This window comes from Leuciscus leuciscus, assembly GCF_965113295.1.
Source record: "Leuciscus leuciscus genome assembly, chromosome: 21".
NCBI classification, from domain to species: Eukaryota; Metazoa; Chordata; class Actinopteri; order Cypriniformes; family Leuciscidae; genus Leuciscus; species Leuciscus leuciscus.
Window position 1 is genome coordinate 26159394 of NC_138745.1, and position 20128 is coordinate 26179521.

The following is a 20128-nucleotide window of genomic DNA, read 5'->3' on the forward strand; positions in this document are numbered from 1 at the left end:
CTTAGTAGTTTTGTGGAAACAAAGAACAGTATTGATTTGAAATAGAAATATTTTTTACATTATAAATATCTTTATAGTCACTTTTGATCAATTTTATGCATCCTTGCAGAATACAAGTATTAATAAAAAAAATCTTGCTGATCCCATATTTTTAACAGTGATTTATTTATATATATATATATATATATATATATATATATATATATATATATATACGCTGACAGCAATTAAAAATGTTCAGGCCAAAACCATCTCTTAAAAGTTTTAAAAGTCTCTTTTTTTAAGTGTCCTATTACAAGTGTTAAAATGCTGTCAAATTAAAAATAGTCCAACTTTATAAAAAACTTTTCTTGAAACACAGTATCCTTTATGCACTGACCATCTGTTTTTGAAAATAAAAAGGGAAGACTTGCTCAACAAACATGCTAGTTTACTACAAAAGTAACTATTATACAACAAAACAGAAGCAAATATTCAACAAAGGGAAATAGCAATCAGTACCTGTTGACCCAACTGACCAAGTGATGTTCAGGTTGAAATTGTTTGAGGCATTAATGGACATGTCCAAGTTCTTGCTGGTCTACAAAATGAAAAGAGAAAACAAAGTTGATGTCTGTAAAATAACTATTTTCAGGTGATTTTATAGCAGTATGGCTTCCATAGTAGGACTATTGTTAAAAATCTGACTCATAAAAGTGATCACTATTGGCTTTCCATATATGTAAAGGAGCAGCTTGGACATTCTCCAATTTAGGGGCCAAGCACCGAAGGTGCGTAGGCACCTATTGTATCTGTTCCCGTTCTTATTATTATTATTCTTCCGTTTCTTCCGACTGGGCGTCTATGGCAGCCCATAGAACCGATTGCGGGAAAGTTGTTTTGATTTGACATTCTGATAGAGGACAGTCCCAACATTAAATACACCAATTTTGGTGTTTCTAAGTCATTCCCTCTAGCGCCACCACCTGTCCAAAATTTCACTTTTATTTTGCTAATAACTTTTGAACAGTAAGGCCAATCAACAAAATTCTTTTTTTCTCTGATTCCTGAGCTCTTGTCGATTCGAGTGCACCCTATGATGTAATTTTCCGGCATATAAATATGGCCGCCATTTTGAATGACCTGAAAAAGCTACTTTTTCGAACTCGTCCTAGACGGTTTGTCCGATTTGCACGAAAATTGAACCAGATCATCTTCAGGTAGTGCTGACAAAAAGTTATGGAATTCAAATTGATTCGTCAAACCGTTTTCGAATAACGCTCGAACAAATTTTACGTAGCGCTTGCGAAAACAGTCGTAGGGCTGTATCTCCGCAACGCTTTATCGGATTCAGACCAAAATTGGTACATGTCATCACAAGCATGAACTGAGGCTACATGCTGTGTTTCGGCGCAGCGCCACCTACTGGTCCGGAGATATGGAAAATGGCTGTTTTTGCTTATAGCTTTTGAACAGTTTGTCCAAAAATCATAAAATTGGTCTCGTTAGATTCAGGGCAACATGCCGATTCGACTGATATCCAATTTGACCATATCGGCCATTTTGACTGTCAGCCGTTTTGAATTTTGTGCTAAAATGCTGTATTTTATGAACGCATGAACGAATTGTTACGAAACTTGGTATTGGTCATCATCACGATGTCCTGAAGAAGCGTGAGAAGTTTCGAAACAGCGCCACCTAGTGGTGACATTTTTTTTCCAAAAGCTTATAACTTTGGTTGTGATCGACTGATTTTCACGAAACTCATCTCATTAGACTCCTGAATCGTTGCCGAGTCCCAAGATACCAAACATGCTAGGTTTCGCCTTATGGTTTGTGTAGCGTTGTGATTTAGCGCTTAAAAAACATTTGGCTATATCTTCGAAACCGCTAGTCCGATCGAGACGAAACCACCGTCAGAAGTTTGGAAACATAGGTCGATAGCTATACGCCAATGCCCAAATGCGAAAATATTGATGTTTAGGGGTAGTAAATTCCAATCAAAGTCATGTGTCAGTCATTTTTTACGTGTTTTTTCATATAAATGTCTATAACTCCGAAGCGAATTGATATATTTTCACCAAAATCGACACAAATATGTATGGGCTCACTCTGAGGACACATAAAAAAAATGGTGTGACTGAGCCTCTTGGTGGCGCTATAACAGAACAAAACATGAAATTCCCATTGACTTCAATACAGTTTTGTGAAATAAAATGCTATACTAAACAAATGCATTGGTGTAATATTACGAAACTCAGAATGTGCCATCAGCTCCATCCCCTGAAGGTACCCAAAATATTTCGAGACAGCGCCACCTAGTGGTCCAAAGTTATAACAAAATTTCCAAAACTGCTAATAACTTTTGAATAAATCTGGCTATTGAAATGCCACTGGTCTTAATAGATTCCCTGGGTCAAGCCGAGAACATAGATACCAAGTTTTCCTTATTTGGCCAAACTTCCTGTCCGCCATCTTGATTTTCATTCAAAACCTACTTTTTCGAACTCCTCCTAGACCGTTTGTCCGATTTTCACCAAAATCGAATCGTATCATCTCCAGACTGTGCCGACTAAAAGTTATGGATTTCGTGTCGATAGACGAAACCGTTTTCGTATAGCGCAGCAGCAAAGTTGAGGCATGATGCCAAAAGCACTATTCAGGCTTTATCTCTGAAATCCCTTGAAATATTGACACCAAACTTTGTATATGTCATTGTCACTTCACTCTGACCACATCACATCAGTTTTGTAACTGCTCCACCTATTGGTCGAAAGTGATAATCCATTAAATCATATTCTGAATTACTTTTTATATGATTTATCAGCCATTTCGCCTAAAATCCTCTCTAAATGTCTTTAATTGCTCATTGTTGCAGTTGGTCTGACACCTTCAGCCATGTTGGCATATCCTGTCATCTGCTTGCGCTTGGCCCCGATAATTGCTGCTTGCAGCTATATTTTTATTTATTTTTGTTCACAAAAGAAAGTCATAATACGTATATGTTTTAAAAGAAACAATGAGAGTGAGTAAATGATGACAGATTTATCATTTTAGGGTGAACTATGAAATTGATGAAGCTACTTCTGTTCTCAGATAAGTAGATTTTGACTGACCTGTTCAGGAGTGGCCATGAAGTTAATGGCAGTGTAGTGCTGGTCATCTTCTTGAAGAAGACTGAAGGTGAACTGGTAATCAATCAGCAAGTTATCTGTTCAGATCAAAACCCTATTGTTAATTATCACATTTTATACAATCATGAACAACACCATACAATTATGTCAAGTTAATGGATAAAACTTTCCATTTAAGGAACATCACGAAAGAGTGGTGCACATTCACTCTTGAAATAAGAGGGCTACTTTGAAGAGCTACATGAATCACCAGTCACTTTAATTGCACTAAATGAATACCTCCCATTCAGAGTATGTCATTGCTTTAATAAGCATACACTCTGATTAAGCTCAATTGTTTATAAGACGTCTACATGTATTTAAAATCTAGGCTTCTTAGTAACATTAAAGAACTTGTTAACTTTACCCAGAACTAGAGCTAAAGTTTTAAAAGTTTAAGACTAAACAGCGAATTCCAGATTTCAGATCATTTCTAAAGAAGCACAGTAAGGTGAAGTAGGTTTAGTCTTTTTCAAGGTCTTGACATCTCTTTAAAGCACCATTTCAAAGACATAGAAATGTCTGGATTGTTTTCTTATCTCCTGGGCTGTTAAATGACTGAACGCTGCCACAGGCATCTCACAGAGAACAGCTGTTTGTGTGAATCACAATATGGCACTGTAAACATCTCTTTCACTCCCCATCAATTTGAAAGATGTCTTTATAAGCTTTTAATCAATTCAGATGTGACATGAAAGCATCATTGTTTCACTCATTTCCTAGATTTTTGCTTGAAAGATCATGTAGCCTTCATGCACCGAACAGAGCTGATCTGCAAATCAACTACTATGAGAATCAGCCCTTTCCTTCAGATCATGCGCCTAGAAGGAATGCTGCCACTTTCCAAATTATCTTTAGATGCAACTATTTATAGGTGACAAAACTTGAACCCATCCTCCAGCTTGCTCTTCAACCATTAAGGTGATATATGCTGGATTTTTTCCAAAAATGAAACAGAATGGAAGCTAAAGTGAATGTCAGTGAGTTTCATAAGTCAGACAGCTGTTCTGAAAGTGATGTCAGCCACAAAGTTGTAAGTTATTAAAAGAGAATAGGAAAAACTTGGTATATGACATTTAAGTCCAAACGCTCACTACATGACAGAAGCTTATCATCCTGCACAAATCAAAAACTCACAGTTTCTCTGACAAGTTCTATGTCACGTTCTCGTCTATTGTGAAGACTTTACACAACTAATCGCAGACTTGCTGTCAATTACATGATCATTCTTCTGACTGTTGCTACAGTCTCAAAATTCATTCTCTTAAACAAACATTTAAAAAGATAATCCACCTAAAAAAAAAAAAAAAAAAAAATCACCCTCATGTCATTCCAAACCTGTTCTACTCTCTTTCTTTTGTAGAACTAAAATGAAGATATTTTGAAGAATGTTGAAAAACAAGCAGTTTTGGTTAGCATTGTTTATCTTTCCAAAATATCTTCTTTTATGTTCCAAAAAAGAAAGTCACACAGGTTTGGAACTGACAGGAGGGTGAGTAAATTATGGCAGAATCTTTATTTTTGGGTGAACAGTTCAAACCGACTCTTCCTGTGTGTCCAAAATCGAATTGTTCCCTACTATTATAGTATGCGAAAAACCGTACAACAACAGAGTAGTATGTCCAAATATATAGTAGTATATAGTATTCGAAAAACAGTAGGCGAAAAGTACCTGGGTGACCTACTACTTCAGCTTAGATTCTGAAGTGTGCATTCAATGGACATTTTACTATCCCTTGAGGCCACGGGAGAGGATTTGTGAATGGCAGTGAAGTGACGCAACTGACGCCGGCAGGTCACATGATAATGACGACATGGTGAATGTAGTATGTCATTTTCATACTATATAGAATGTACTTTTTTTTAACGGTCGCGAAGTAAGTTTCAAACCAAATGTAGTTCATACTCAAGAGTATGAGATTTTGGACACAGCGCAACCAGCAAAGTTTATTTCCAACCTTTTTCAAGCGATCCTGACGACCTGGATTAGCTGGTTCAGGTGTGTTTGATTTGGGTTACAGCTAAACTCTGCAGAACAGTGGCTATCCATGAGCAGGGTTGAAGACCTTTGCTTTAAATTGTAACAAAAAACATGGAGAAAAGGTTTGTGGTCACTTTTGACAGCAAGCACGACAATCTTGTGCATTGGCTTAAGTGTTCTAGAGTAGACCAATAAATCTGAATCTAATGAATCAACAAAGGTACTAGAATATTGTAATGTTGAAATGGAAATGAACTCCACTCAGGTGATTAAAGACACACTGCAGTTATGTTGGGAATACATGGTGGGCTGACCACCCTGCAAGAGTGTGGGATTAAACCAGTCTGAGAAGATTTAGCATGATCAAGAGGTCTTACTGAGTCTGGAGGACTGTTTTTACAAGATCAATCTCCTTTGAGGGTGAGTCAAGTAACACTGACAGAACACACTGAACTTGCTAGTGCTGCCTCAGGAAATGCACAAGTCAAACCTAGCATGTGTGAGAAAGCGAGCTCACACGGTCTACTTCTGCTCAACTTCTGCTCGTGTCTTTAATTAGTTTGAATCATTCGCTTACTCACTATGACAGGGTTTGACACTCTCACCAGTCTTATATCGTCGCCTGCGGCCCACTCTCCAGCAACACTTCCCCCTACAGGACACTATTTGAGAAAATATGGCCGGGTGATACAGTTTTCTTCTAAACAGCGATTGGGCCGGAAGCCTGCGAGCATACGCGCTCCATCAAACAGACGCAGAGGGAGCAGAGTGGATGGAAATTGATTGATAAATTGAAGGCTTTATTTAATCCTGATTGATGACAATGGGGATAATGCTGGCAGGATTTGCAAACGGAGTGAAATTTCATCTCCTAAACGCTACTGACTGCATTTAGCCTTTTCAGACTCCATGATGACTGCTGATATTAATTGCAAAAAAGGGAAAGAGAGAAACACAAATGTATACACAGGGATTAGGCTGTTTCTGATATACAACAAGACTGCCCCCTAGTGCTGTGCATTTGAGCCCTGCACACACAGACTTCAACATGGTTTGCTGCAGATCTTCTGAGATGTTCAAGAGATCTACATCTACTTTTTTGATTTCTGACAAATCAGAATGTCTCACCCACCACTTTTATCTTGTTGTGTGGTTGTGCATCAGCTCATGGCAATTTCATCCTGGCATTTTAAGCCCCCTAAATCTAATTTCATTAAATGGCAGACTAAAGACAGCCTTTGAGTTTGAAAGTGCCTACAGAGTCAGATGAATTTTCAAGGTACAACAGGATTACTTTAAGGTCAGAGCTCAAATAGAGCATACTCACAGTAACAGGTTCCACGAAGAGGGTTGCCAAGGTAACGGTTTTCTGAATCACAACTGTGGAGGGGATAAAAAAATAACTGAGATGAAACACATCTGTAATGAGACCATGATGCATGAATCTGAACATGCATTTGTCATAACATTTATATGTTATACTGTACACTTAGCAAGTGCTTTTATCCAAAGCGACTTACAATGCATTCATGTAACACAATTACATTTTAGAGGTTCTGGACAGTGAAACAAGAAAAAGTTTGTAACTCAATTTAAAAAAAAAACGGAAAGAAATATATTTTTAAGTCTTAAGACAGACTAGACAACCTACCGCATAAGTGATTTTGTAAATATGTTATATTGCATATCCTGATTGCATCTGTGATGTTAAAGTCAGCATGAAATTAAAATTCTCCCCATTATTTCTAAATGCACGTTCTAATATTTTTGAACTTGTAATGTTTAATCAAAATGCCATAACTGGAGCTTCCGGTGAAAACTTCCGACTTCTCCTTTATGATGCATTCAGGACTTCTCCAATCATTTGGTCCGCTTAAACCCTCTAGCTTCATCTGCTTACATTTTTTACTGCAACAAGTACACCTCAAAAACCAATCAACAACCAATGCATAGAATCAAGTCCCCGCCCTGTTTTTTTTTAACACTCGGATGTGTCACAATATATCAAAGAAAAAATCTGTTGCTGATTCTGTTGCATTTCGACTTCAATAGGAATCATCTATGTTCCTCATTACAAATGAAAAACAAACCTACAGCTGTTGAGTTTCCTTTTCTAGCTGTCAAATAAACCTGGCATTGCATATTATGAATATTGTTGGCTCCTTGACAAATTGTTTTTTTTCCCCTCCTTTGTAAGTCGCTTTGGATAAAAAACGTCTGATAAATGCATAAATGTAAACTGCCAGAGTACAAGTTTAGCATATCTGCGTATTGCTACCATTCATACATTCTAACATTTTTAACAACGGTTTTTGTTGACCTCTAAATGGAAAAATGGTGTTAAATTAAGAGAAAAAGCTGAAGAATTTTTGTGTGTTTTGACTTTGTGTGGTGCCTGCGGTATCTTTGTCTCTTTCCATACTAAGGCAGATTATGTAATTCCACTGTTCTCGGGTGCTTTATTTCCAGAGCTTCATTAGAGAGCGCCAGGAGACAGCCCAAAGCTTCCTCTACCTCAATCTCAAACACGCTAAACAATTAACACAACGCTGTCGGCCCAGCTCAGCACCAGCCTAAGCAGATTACACATCTTGTTGCTCTTCTGAGCCAGAAACTGACGGTCCAATTAAAGTCTGCATTCATTTGAGAGCATAACTCTCTCTCCTCACAACAATTTAGCCACTTAGTTTCTACAGAGGGAATTCACTTTCAATTCACTCCATTCTCCTGTAAACATATCTGAAGTGCGAATGCGATTAATCATTAAAGCCACTCTTAAGGAGTAAATGCAGTGATGTAATAGTTAATGCAGAATGCCAGCCTCTGGTATAGTTACTTTGGAGCTAATCTAACGCAATGAACCCAGTTCACATGTATTTCGGCAATAAAAAGTTTTATACAAGTATGCAAATGCATTACAATTCTAAGGTCCAGCCAAATTTGGCTTTGGAGTCTGTAATGAATGTGACAAAATCAGGGCAAAAAATAAAATATACCACACAAGTTACATGCAAAAACAAACAGTCCGATTCAAAATTACCTCTTAGACATGAAAGCCCATTTTTGCCACAGAACAAAAAGAAACTTGCTTTATTAAATCATAATTATGTCAAAGCCAAATTTTTGTCAATGACTTTTTATCTCATTAATGTAACTTAATATCTCAATGTTTACATTTTATCTCAGCATTATTTGTCATATCTATGACAAAAAGTCTATTTTATCTCATAATTAGTATGCCAAAATTTTGACCTAGCATGCCATAATTATGACTTTTTTGTGTCATAATTATGATTTATCAAAGCATGATCGGGAAATCTGGATCGATACCAAGCCATTTGTGTTAATGCTGAAAATGTAATGCATGCTACGGTGGCCGAGAAGTGCAAAACAAACCACAATTCTGAAAACAAAACAACAAATTTATAAACGCAATGGAAAGACTAAAAACAAATTAACAAGTTAGAAAACACAACAACAAATCAGAAAACACAACGACAAATCTGAAAACAAATGAACAAGTCAGAAAACACAACGACAAGTCAGACAAAACGGAAAATGTGGCGAATGGAACGCTGATTGGACGAAACATCTGTCAATCAAGACATGCAGAAAGTACAGCAGACTGCGGCAGAAGAAAGTCGATTTGTGCGTGCATGTGTAAATATTAGCTGTATCGTCTACAATAATAATTAGTTTTTAATTATGTGTGAGGCTGCGAGCTGACATTATCGAGTATGTCACTCACTTTGCACAAAACAAACATAAACACTATTAGAATGCAGTTATAATGCCCCTAAAATACCAGATATGGGGGCAATGCCCCTGCATGAGCTTTTGTCTTATATATAATATGGTAGCCTATAGTTAAGCACACAAGTAAGAGTGCAGTTTTTTCCACATGTGATATTAATTTTATACAGATCAATAAACAAGAAGTTAATATCGTGAATTACAATTTGTCACTGGAGGGAGACTCGAAATTGTTCGCGTCAAAAGCTAAATCTGCTGTTCTTGCTACAAGCCACTCTTCCCACTTTACCAGATCGAGTTTTTTTTTATTTTTTTATTTTGTCTGACCAAACCAGATAGTGGTAGTTTTTTTCTCTCCATAATAGCACTAAATTAGCCGGTTAAGTAGACAGCTCTAATATTTACACATGCACACGCGAATCGAATTTCTTCTGCCGCAGTCTGCTGCACTTTCTGCATGTCTTGATTGACAGATGTCTCGTCCAATCAGCGTTCAGTATTCCATTCGCCACATATACCTTCCTTTTCTGTTTTGTCTGACTTGTCGTTGTATTTTCTGATTTGTTATTTTGTTTTCGGAAATGTTATTGTGTTTTCAGTCTTTCCATTGCGTTTATAAATTTGTTGTTTTGTTTTCGGAATTGTGGTTTGTTTTGCACTTCTCAGCCACCGTAGTACCCTACGAATTGTGCTTATTCATTTCTGAACGTGGATATTGAGCCTGAAACAGTCTAATTCGTAGACTGTGTGACCAAGGCTATGATAATCCAAATAATTACACGTTTACACGTTTGACTGAAATGAATTAAGTAAACTGACCTGCTCTACTGTTTTAAGCATTACACATACAGGCTCCACTTCGTTAAGTACACTAATATCACAGTCAAATATACACTGACCACCATCTCATACTGTAAATATATTTGCCCTTAGCTTGCGGGGATCCAACTTTATCACACACAGCTGAAGCATTCGTATTTTTGCCAAGAGTTGGTAATAAATACGAGAGGACAAGGTAGAGTACACTTTTACCACGGTACAGAGGACACAGGACAAACTGCACCACAGGCATTTTAAAACCTCTGCATATCAGTCCCCTAGCCTTTAATCTGGATGACATTTCAGAAATGACTATTCTCTCTCTCACCCATACACTGCAAATCAGAAGAGGTTTCCAACGCTCATGCCCGCATACACACAATGTACTCCGTAAGGGCAATGAAATATAATGCACTCTTACTCTCAGTATCTTAATTTAATCTCCAGTGAGAGCACACCTACATGCTGTGCATGCTTTAATGCACTCTCTCTCTCTGTAGTGCCATAATTTGATCCCCATTTGGGTCGCTCCTGGAGTGCCACAACATACACAACACTCTATCACTCCATGACACTCTATCATGATGATGATGGACTCTACAGTAATCAAGTATGCTTTTGCTTCAAATTGTATCAATTTTCTTTCTTTAATCATGTGTATCTTTTCAAATATCTCGTCGAGCTGTCCTCTGATCGAGAAGCAAAGTGACACATTCTCGTCGCTCTGAAGTCCCACTCAAGACTGCGAAAGGAAACTTTGAACTGCTCTTTCACAATGTCAGCTCACTAAAGTGGGGACAGCGAGCGATCACTGCAGCACATCAGGGGCCGTATTCACAAAACATTTTATCTTGCCAGTAAGAGTTCACCTAAATACCAGTAAAAGTTCTTAGGTACGATTTTCCTCTTAAAACCTATTCACAAAGCTGCTGAGACCAACTTTTACTAAGGATTCGAGAGAAGTCTGCCCACAAGGCTATCAGCGCAGACAATTAATTATTTTCAACTTGACTGCAACGTTTTATTGTCCATCGTTCAATGCATATTGCCTGTACATAAATGAACCTTTATGTTACTGTATGTCATTGCTAATTAAAATCTATAAATCAAAATAGTTATTGCATTTATTAGGGGAGAAGGCTCAGCACCCAATGCTCTATCGCCTATTGCTTCAATAGTGTACAGTGTCTTTAGGGCTTTAGGGTACAGTGTCTGATGCGGCCATTTTAGGATTGTTTATGATTTGGTCTTAGTGACTTAAGGAGTCCTCTTGACAACCCCTAGCTTTTCACAGATTTAGGAGCTGGCTTTAGCGCTAAAATGCTTTGTGAAATACTCTTACAGCAAAAATTTCCTAAAATTAGGACTGACACAGCCATTTCTCAAAGAGTTTCTCCAAAATCAGCGAGTTAGAAGCTACTTTTAGCCTTAAGATGTTTTGTGAATACGACCCCTGGTCTTTAATCAACCATTTTGAGCGTGATAGTGTTTGTGCGTGACAAAAATGGTCTCGGTGCTTCATTATGGACCTCATTATGTAGGATGGGTAATGGCATCTGTCCGCTCTGAGTAATGAAGGTGAGAGAACAGAGTGAGAAGGAGAGGAATAAACAGGAAGCGGTAACGGCCGTCTCAAATGCTGTCTGTGCACTCGTTTGTCCTTGTGATGAAGACACGCATGAATACATCATCAATGGACCTGGCTTGGCCTGATTGGGCTACACACAATTAAAAACAAGCATCTACCGGTATGCACACACACGCTGAAAACAAAAGTGTTTGTGAGAGAAAGAACCCTTCGAGCTCACAACCAGCACTATAGACACCAGACACAGAAGAACGCCAAGTTAAAAGATGTTTTCTCACAACAGCTTTTGATACAGAGTAAGGTCCATTTAACATCAGTGTTTACTTCATTTGTTCAAGCAACACCGCTGTGTGTATTTGATTCACTAAAAAAGAGCTCAGAAATGATTAAAGAATCAGACTACTCTGGTCACATTCTATGCTTTTGATTTACTAATAAGAAAACCAACTCATATGAGTCACTTGTTTGACAATCGGACTCTGTTGGTCACACTCTGTTTTTGATTCACTAAAAAGAACCAACTCATAAGAGTCATTTCATAGGTTACACTATGATTTACTAAAAATAACCAGTTCATCGGACTATATTGTGTAGTAGATTGAATTATGATGTTGCATGTGCTGTGCAGATGCTTCATCTGCTGTAGGAATGCTTTATGCACTGTGCAAGAAAAATTAACAGAAGCGAACATCATTCAGTTACGGTTAACAATGGAACCAGTAAAGAAAAGGAAAAAATGTAATAAAAAATGAACAATGCTTTCCATGGTGCCTTCTCCTCCTGAGTCATTACCTTACTAAGGTGTACAGCTGTCGTTTAGTTTATGATGAAATTGTGCTGTGGTGGCAAATAATACAAAGTGAAAAGAGACCTGCAGGCATAAAGTCACAGTTTCCTGTTTCCTGCGATAAAACCCTGTTAAAACATCAAGTGACACCTTCCATGAGCTGCACACCTCTTCATATCCCAGAGTTACACGTCAGCCTAGAACAAAGCATTTGCTCCAAAGAACAAAACAAAGGCACTAACACCCTCCGCTCTATAGCCCTGAATGCAACACAGCAGCGCGGATTTCAAGCTGCTTCTCTTTCTATAACTGAAGCATCTGAGTGGGTAATTCAGTTCTCACCCACGTCTCCTAAATAAGCATGACTGGTCAACCCACTCTTTAGAATTGTTGCATGTACATACAACAAAGCAGTGAGTGAAGCACTTGAGTTTGATGAACGGACTCTCTAATAGTCACAAACTGATGCCAGCACACTCCCACACCTCACTTCCACCTCCATTAGTGCTATTAAAGTGTGTGCACACAAGCAGACAAAATGTGATGCGTCTGCAGATAAGCCCTAATTGTGAGGACACAGTCAAGCTAAATGGAATGAAGGGGACTTCGTAGCCTCAAATATTTAAATTATAATTACAATAATCATAATATTAGTATTTATTAAATCATTTGTTTTAAAATAAAAGTCTTGATATGCCCTCATTTAGAGGTGTATGAAGAAGATGTACTTACAGCTGGCACTGGTCGCCTTTGATACCCTTGGTGGTACAAAAGCATTTCCCCGTCAGCACCTGGCACACGTTGGCATGGCCATTACATTTACAGGCTAGAAGAGAAAAAGTGAGAAAGAACCAGACAAAAATGGGAAGATGAGAAATATACAGAGGGAGATTAACAGAAGGAGGAAATAAAGAAAGAGAAACAGTGTGTGAGAACATAATTTAAGGAAATAGCTTGATCTCAATACGGAACGACCTCTTTTTATCTAATGCATTATTTAATGCTACAATAGAGCAATTCTAGGGATACTTCTGTGACACCACATAATAATAAATAAATCAAATAAATTAAAATACAAATGACTAAATCGACTGGATCTAAACTTGAGGTCAAAAAGACGTTGAAAAACCCAGTGGGATCAGCTCATAGGTGGTCTCTCTCTGTTCTCACATTTTGTTCGTAGAGAACTGAGTTTGGCTGCATTACATGAAATGAGAACATTAGGTTAAACCCCAGGCTACATCAATGATGGATATCCAAATAATAAATTATGAACATTAAATCACAGAGGTCAACAAACAAAAAGAATGGAAATTCTTTTCATTCTGTGCACAGGAAAATAAGACTATTACATAATCCAGGCCAAGCGGAAACTAAAACATCAATTTAGAAACATATTAAAAGAGTTATACGCATGGCTCGAGATGCCGTCACAGCCCTACTAAGTAACATTAACAAATATTAATAAATACTTTAACAAAAGTATAGCTCATTGCTAGTTAATACATTAATTTTAAGACCTTATTGTAAAGGGTTACCAAAAAAAGTGGTCCTTTTGGATTGGGGAGTAAGCTTAGTAGAAAGAGTTAAGAGCACCAGTTCTGAAACACCACAAACAAGCTTCATCTGTGTTCAGAAGATTCTTGCCACTGACAAAAAAACACTGACTTTAAGTGCCACTGCCACATCTGTACTGTGCCACATCTGTAATGAAATCCATTTCCACATTTTTTGAGCAGTAGACCATAATTATATCTAAAATAAGCTTTAATTCTACATGCTGCGCTAACATCGTTGTAGAGTATTGGGCTCTGACAGGCTTTTGCCTTCCAAACTAAACATACATGACAGCCCGTATAGGACCAATTCTATTGCCGTCTCTAATCCCCAACATCCTGTAGCTCGTATTTCAAAGGTTTATGCTGATGTGTGTAAGAATGCCTTTTGTAAGTTGCTCAGCTTTTAAGAAGGAATATAAATATCATATTTCTCAAGAACATGGGAAATATGATAGTGTCAAGGGTTTGCAGGGTGCAGTTTTTTGAACTGACGTGCCATCAAGTATTAAAGTAAAGGAGGCCTTGGGCAAAATTGCACAAAAACATTGAGGAACACAAATCCATTTTCATACAAACATATGCTGTAAATAAAACCTTAAAAGATAGTTTATGGTCCCTAAAGTGTCTCTAAAGACCACAATTTTTGAATTTTTAAACTAGCCCGTTTCGTGACCACTAGTTCTTAGTGTTGAACTCCTGGTGGGGGTGTTTGCTCATATCTGAGAGCATAATGGTCTATGCCAGCATATCATGTTTCACGTAGGATCAGTGTGGGCAATGCTGTAAAACTGACATCTCCAGGGCAAGAGAGTAAAAAAACATTGTGAATGCAACCACCTCTATGACCTCAAAACTCATTTCACAGTGAGTTCTTTTCTCTACTACTAGGCCGAATGGAATATCAAAATGCCCTGTCAGTAGAAGGTGCAAATATTCTCACCTTGGCACTTTCCGCCATTGGTTGGGTCTCCGTGGTAACCGGGCAAGCACGTTTCGCAGTGAAGGCCGGTGGTGAGGTTACGGCACTGCTCGCACACGCTGCTGTTCACACATGTACTGTGACCATTACACTGGCATGCTGGAAGATAAAAGTTGGTTGTTCAGGGAAAAACTCAAGCATTTGGATTTTGTAGTACTTTTTGTAGTACTGATGTCAGAGATTAATCTCAGTGTGTTATATTAAATATAGAATAAAAAAATTGAGAGCATTCAAACTCTTTATGCCAAGGACCCCTTTCCTACAATATGAAGGCAGCTATACATTTTCATTTCTAAAAAAAAAACATTTATACTGTGTAAAAATAGTGTAAAGACAAAAAAAGTGTTTTTATATTGTCAATGTATAAATCAATTCAAATATTTTTTTTTAAATAAATAAGATAAGATTTAAGTTTTTAAGTAATTAAATTTGGTGCTAAAGTCACATTTCTTTATCAGTGTCGAAATCGGTTGTGCTACTTTATTTTTGTGGAAACTGTGATGATTTATTTCAGTGTTCAGTGATGAATAGCAAGCTATTTCAAATAAGTTTAAGTTTATCTGTAAAAATGTTTTTACTGTCACTTTCAATTTAATGATTCCTTGCTGAATAAAAGTATTCATTTCTTTCAAAATTCTTACAGACTGTTGAATGGTTTTGTATACCACAAAACATATGTACACTCCCTTTCAAAAGTTTGGGGTCAGTAAGATTTTTTTATGTTTTTAAAAGAAGTATCTTCTGCTCACCAAGGCTGCATTTATTTGATAAAAAACAATAAAAAAAAAAACAGTAATATTGTGAAATATTATGACAATTTAAAATGACTGTTTTCTATTTTAATATATTTTAAACTGTAATTTATTCCTGTGATCAAAGCTGAATTTTCAGCATCATTACTTCAGTCTTCAGTGTCACATGATCCTTCAGAAATCATTCTAATATGCTGATTTGACGCTCAAGAAACATTCATTATTATTATCAATGTTGAAAACAGTTTTTTCAAAATTCTTGGATGAATAGAAAGTTCAAAAGAACAGCATTTATTTAAAATAGAATATTTTCTAACATTACAAATGTCTTTACTGTAACTTTTGATCAGTTTAACTCATCCTCGATGAATAAAAGTATTGATTTATTTTATTTCCCATAAAAATAAAATTAAAATTCTTACTGACCCCCAACTTTTGAACGGTAGTGTATATTTGTTCGTTTTAAAAAAGCTAGGACTGTCACCTTGATCTCACAATTTCTGGTCAGTCTTTAGAAAACAGAATAAAATAGTACATTTATCACTTATCATTTACTGTCAAGCTAAACATATTTCATTAATTTATTAAAATGTACACGTTAACAGGCAAAAAAAAAAAAAAACAGTAAAAAAAATTAAATCTTGTCAAGTTTTTCAAAGATCACCTAGCACCCCTTTGTGCCTTCTGGGGGTCCCTGGGCCGCAGTTTGAATACCCCTTGTGGAACATTTGCTCTTTAATAAAGGTCAAGCCTGCGTGTGATTGTTTGAATGTTTGTGGCTCTCACCAGGGCACTGGATGAAGGCCCACTCAAAGCCACGCTCTTTCGGACAGAGCCCCGTCTCCAGGACCATGTCTTGGATTTGTTTGGATGGGCTCTTCATGGGTCCGCGATACGAACCCTCCATGCACTGCCCTCGGCCAGTGTTACTAGGGTCTCCGCACCAGCCGCAGTCAGGCTGCTCCAAACACAGACCGCATGTACGCAAGCCAGAGCAGTTCTGAGCTGGAATGACAAAGAACAGAGTGAGATGAGAGGCCAAAGAGAATAAAGCCAGTAGCTTCTGAGAAATAAACAGCAAAGACATGCTTAAAATTAAACTTTCTTTAAGCTCCCATGGGGCATATCATTCCACTGACTGAGTAATATGCTCTCAAATACCACCAGAAAGTTCACTCTGTCAAAAGAGCACATCAGAGCCATGTGCGTCAGCCTCTTTCGGTTTGATCCACCACCCTGGCAGCCAAATCACACTCTTAGGATCTCAGACCACACAACAACAAGCATTACACACAAAGTGTGCTCAGGGTCAACATGATGGCAGCAATAACAATGAAAAAGCACAATGTTAGTCATTATCGCTGGCAGGAATTCATGGATTTTCAACTGCAGGAGCTGACAGATCCTCAACAGCAACATATGATTTAATTCGGCATGCAATAAAAATCCTTTTGTTTAGGGGTGAGGATATGTCGAGACGGGTTAGGCGTTGAGAACAGATGAGAAGTCTCTGAGAATAAAAATGCATCCCTGCCGATTTAAATAAAGGGTCACGTTCAAAGACGTAAATTGATTGGCATCCTGCAAATGAAAAAAAAAAGAGAGAGATGGCAGTTCAGCTAGCAGACATGACTGGTTTTAAAGTCACATCAAAATTGAGACCATTTAGATACTTTCTGGACTTATTTTGTGTAATTCATTGGTGAATATTGCAAAAAAAAAAAAAAAAAAAAAAAAAAGTGTCTTCATAATCCTTATAGACTGTAAATAAAGATGGATGACGTGTCTCTACTTCCTTCCACTGTTGAAAAATCAAGCCAAATTGTCCCAGAAATGGCCGTTGACATCTTGCGGAGATGATGTCATTTGGAGCCTGAGTCTGCGCAGTAGTGAGCGCGAGGTGGAGCCACGGTATCAAACTCCAGCCCTTCTTTTTCGTTACAACCCGTCTTTGTAGCATCACATAACTTACGAAAACCATACTGATTAGAAAAACCAACACTAGCTAAAATGACAGAAATCATCTTTGGAAAAAATTAATTTGAAGTGTAATTGTCACAAATCATTACATTTGAAGTGTTGCTGGCAATTGCGGAGAGACACAGAGAAACAAGAGAGATGTGGGACAAATAGTCAAATATATTATCTCCGGCAGTGCGACAAGGACATGGTACAAACCGACTATAAACAAATGCCCTTCAGCCCAACAGAACAGTGGCAGCAGCCGCCAGATTTAAGAGCGAATATATCAGACTGATACAATATAGGGTCGACACAGACAAGCTCCCCAACATCCCGGTGCAAATCACTGTCGCACAAAAATGTACACCTTCACAAGTATGAGTCAAACTCATCCAGGCATGCACCGACAGAGACAAAGCACCCTGAAGAGGAAAAGAAAAAAGAAAAACAGAGAGAGAGAGAGAAGAAGCAGAAATAGATCTTTAAAATGGCACTGACACAGGCCAGGGCTTATGGTGGAGCATTTGAAACGTTAAGTAACCATCACTTGGACGGAGCGATACATTTTGGTGACAAAAAGGTTTCCTCAGCCAGACAGATTTGCAGACTAGTACCACCTCTTTCTGGCGGAGAGAGCTTTTAATTCATTTTCCATCAGACCGAGCATAATGGAAGTTCTATCAGTGAGTCTAAGCCTGTCATAAAAACACACTACATTCGGGAGACTGTACCTTACCTCACCATCTGATAGCCAGGGTGAAATAAGACATTATGAGCACTTAAAGCCTCAAGTCTGAAGGACAAATATAACTTGGCATAACAGGATATACAGAGCTGTGAACTAAATAAAAGTGGCTTGAAAGTGGTAGTTGCGTAGAATGTCAATAGAGGGACAGAAAGCTCTCAGATTGCAGTAAAAAGATCTTAATTTGTGTTCCAAAGAGAAAATAAAGTTTTACTGGTTTGGAACGAGATGAGGGCGAGTAATTAATGACAGAATTTTTATTTTTGGGTGAACCATCACTTTAGTATTCCCTGCAGAACATTTCCACCTAATGTCGTTCACCATCACGTTTTCCTTAAAGTTTCTATCACTTGGCGTGCCGACACATGCCATAAGAATCCATTCTTGAACAGCCAAGAGGGAAGAGCGAATGCTTAGGCAGACAAATTGAAACACTAATTGCACATTACAGGCGGATCAGAGGCCAAGCAGTTCAGCTAATGGGATGAAACAACAGATCTGATAGAGATGAAGAACCCACACAATCAAGGCTGCTGACAGGCACTGATTGGTTGTATCTTTCTCTGAAAGGCTCCACAGAGCAACTTTCTCATCACTGGGAAGAGAATACACTGAAACCCTTCCAAGAAACAAGGCTAAGGGCTTTATGAGAAAACAGCTCCTCTAATTCAGTTTCATTCCAACATACAAGATTTCCCACCATCAGTTCAAAGCCCAAAATATTCCTAAAAAGAAAATTAATGATTAATTATTAAACAATTAACAATTCATTATTTAAAAATATGCACTAATATGCAATAATTGTTTTTTATCTTAAGATTTTAATTTTTTTTTTTTTTCATTTCTGTGATAGCAAAGCTGAATTTTCAGCATCATTACTCCAGTCTTCAGTGTCATGTGATCCTTTGGAAATCATTTTTAATATGCTGATTTGGTGCTCAAGAAATATTTCTTATTATCATCAATGTTAAAAACAGTTGTGCTGTTTAATATTTTGTGAAAACAGTTTTTTTTTTCTTCCTTTGATGAATAGAAAGTTCAAAAGAACAGCATTTATTTGAAATGGAAATCTTTTGTAACATTATAAATGTCTTTACTGTCACTTTTGATCAATTTAATGCATCCTTACCAAAAATAAATAAATTATTTCACTATCACTTGTAGGTTTATTTTGTATATCTCTTGGCTCATACATTGTGCTACCAATAATAGTGCAGTACTATTATTACTAGTACATTTAACACATTTTAATGCGTTCAGTTCCTTTTCCCCTGAAAGTCAGTGCTGAAATCTGGAAAAAAAAAAGACCATAGATAAAAATAGCCCCAGGTCTATGGTCTAAGAAGTGATGGCCACTAAATGTAAATAAGGACACTCACACAAACAGTCTCCTGTCTGCCACTCCAGACACTGGCCATAGGGAAAGGAGATGACGTAGGCATTGGAGTCCACACAGCGTTTGGTGCTTCCACACCACATGCACTCCATGGCCTGGCTGGTGCAGTTCTCACAGGTGGTGCGCAGTGAGCAGGGCATCTTACAAGGGCGGGCGTTCTGATTCGGGCTCACTGCAGAAGAGGAAATATGTATGAGGTTACTGAACAGGGAATGCTTATGTATATGGGCACATTTCCAAGCCCTCACTAAAAAAAATAAAGGGAATAGGAGAACGGAATCGGTACTCACCGACTGGTTTCTCACAGATGAGGCCGTCTGTGTTGGCTGTGCAGGGATTGGCCCTGAGGCCAGACACCTGAGCTCTTTCCAGGTAAGCACAGAAGCCTGAGTCATTGGGCTCACCGGGCAGCCACTGCAGAGAGGTGTTAGTGAATGAAGACATGTCCTCCCAGCCCCAGTATGACACATTGATTTTCCTCAGGCCAACCCACGGGGACAGTTTCTGCAGTACAAACGCAATGAGTCACAGATGAAATTAACAAAATTAGGGACTAAACTAATTTTGAAGAGAGGATGCATCAATAATTATGTTAATAGAATGTAAAGAACCATTCAAAAGTTTGAGGTCAGTTAGATTTTTTTTGTTTTGTTTT

General features: G+C 37.8%; 1 protein-coding gene across 2 annotated transcripts in view; it reads right to left on the reverse strand.

Moving 5' to 3' along the window:
• The window catches only part of atrnl1b (attractin-like 1b), a 101925-nt gene that overhangs the window by 53978 nt on the left and 27819 nt on the right, over positions 1-20128 (reverse strand). For both annotated transcript variants that reach the window (XM_082152926.1, XM_082152927.1), the window contains exons 16-23: positions 19764-19977; positions 19457-19645; positions 16157-16375; positions 14580-14717; positions 12813-12906; positions 6461-6513; positions 3096-3190; positions 502-580 (exon numbers count right to left, since the gene is read on the reverse strand). In XM_082152926.1, coding sequence (XP_082009052.1) covers positions 502-580; positions 3096-3190; positions 6461-6513; positions 12813-12906; positions 14580-14717; positions 16157-16375; positions 19457-19645; positions 19764-19977 — 1081 coding nt within the window. The remainder of the gene's footprint in view (positions 1-501; positions 581-3095; positions 3191-6460; positions 6514-12812; positions 12907-14579; positions 14718-16156; positions 16376-19456; positions 19646-19763; positions 19978-20128) is intronic.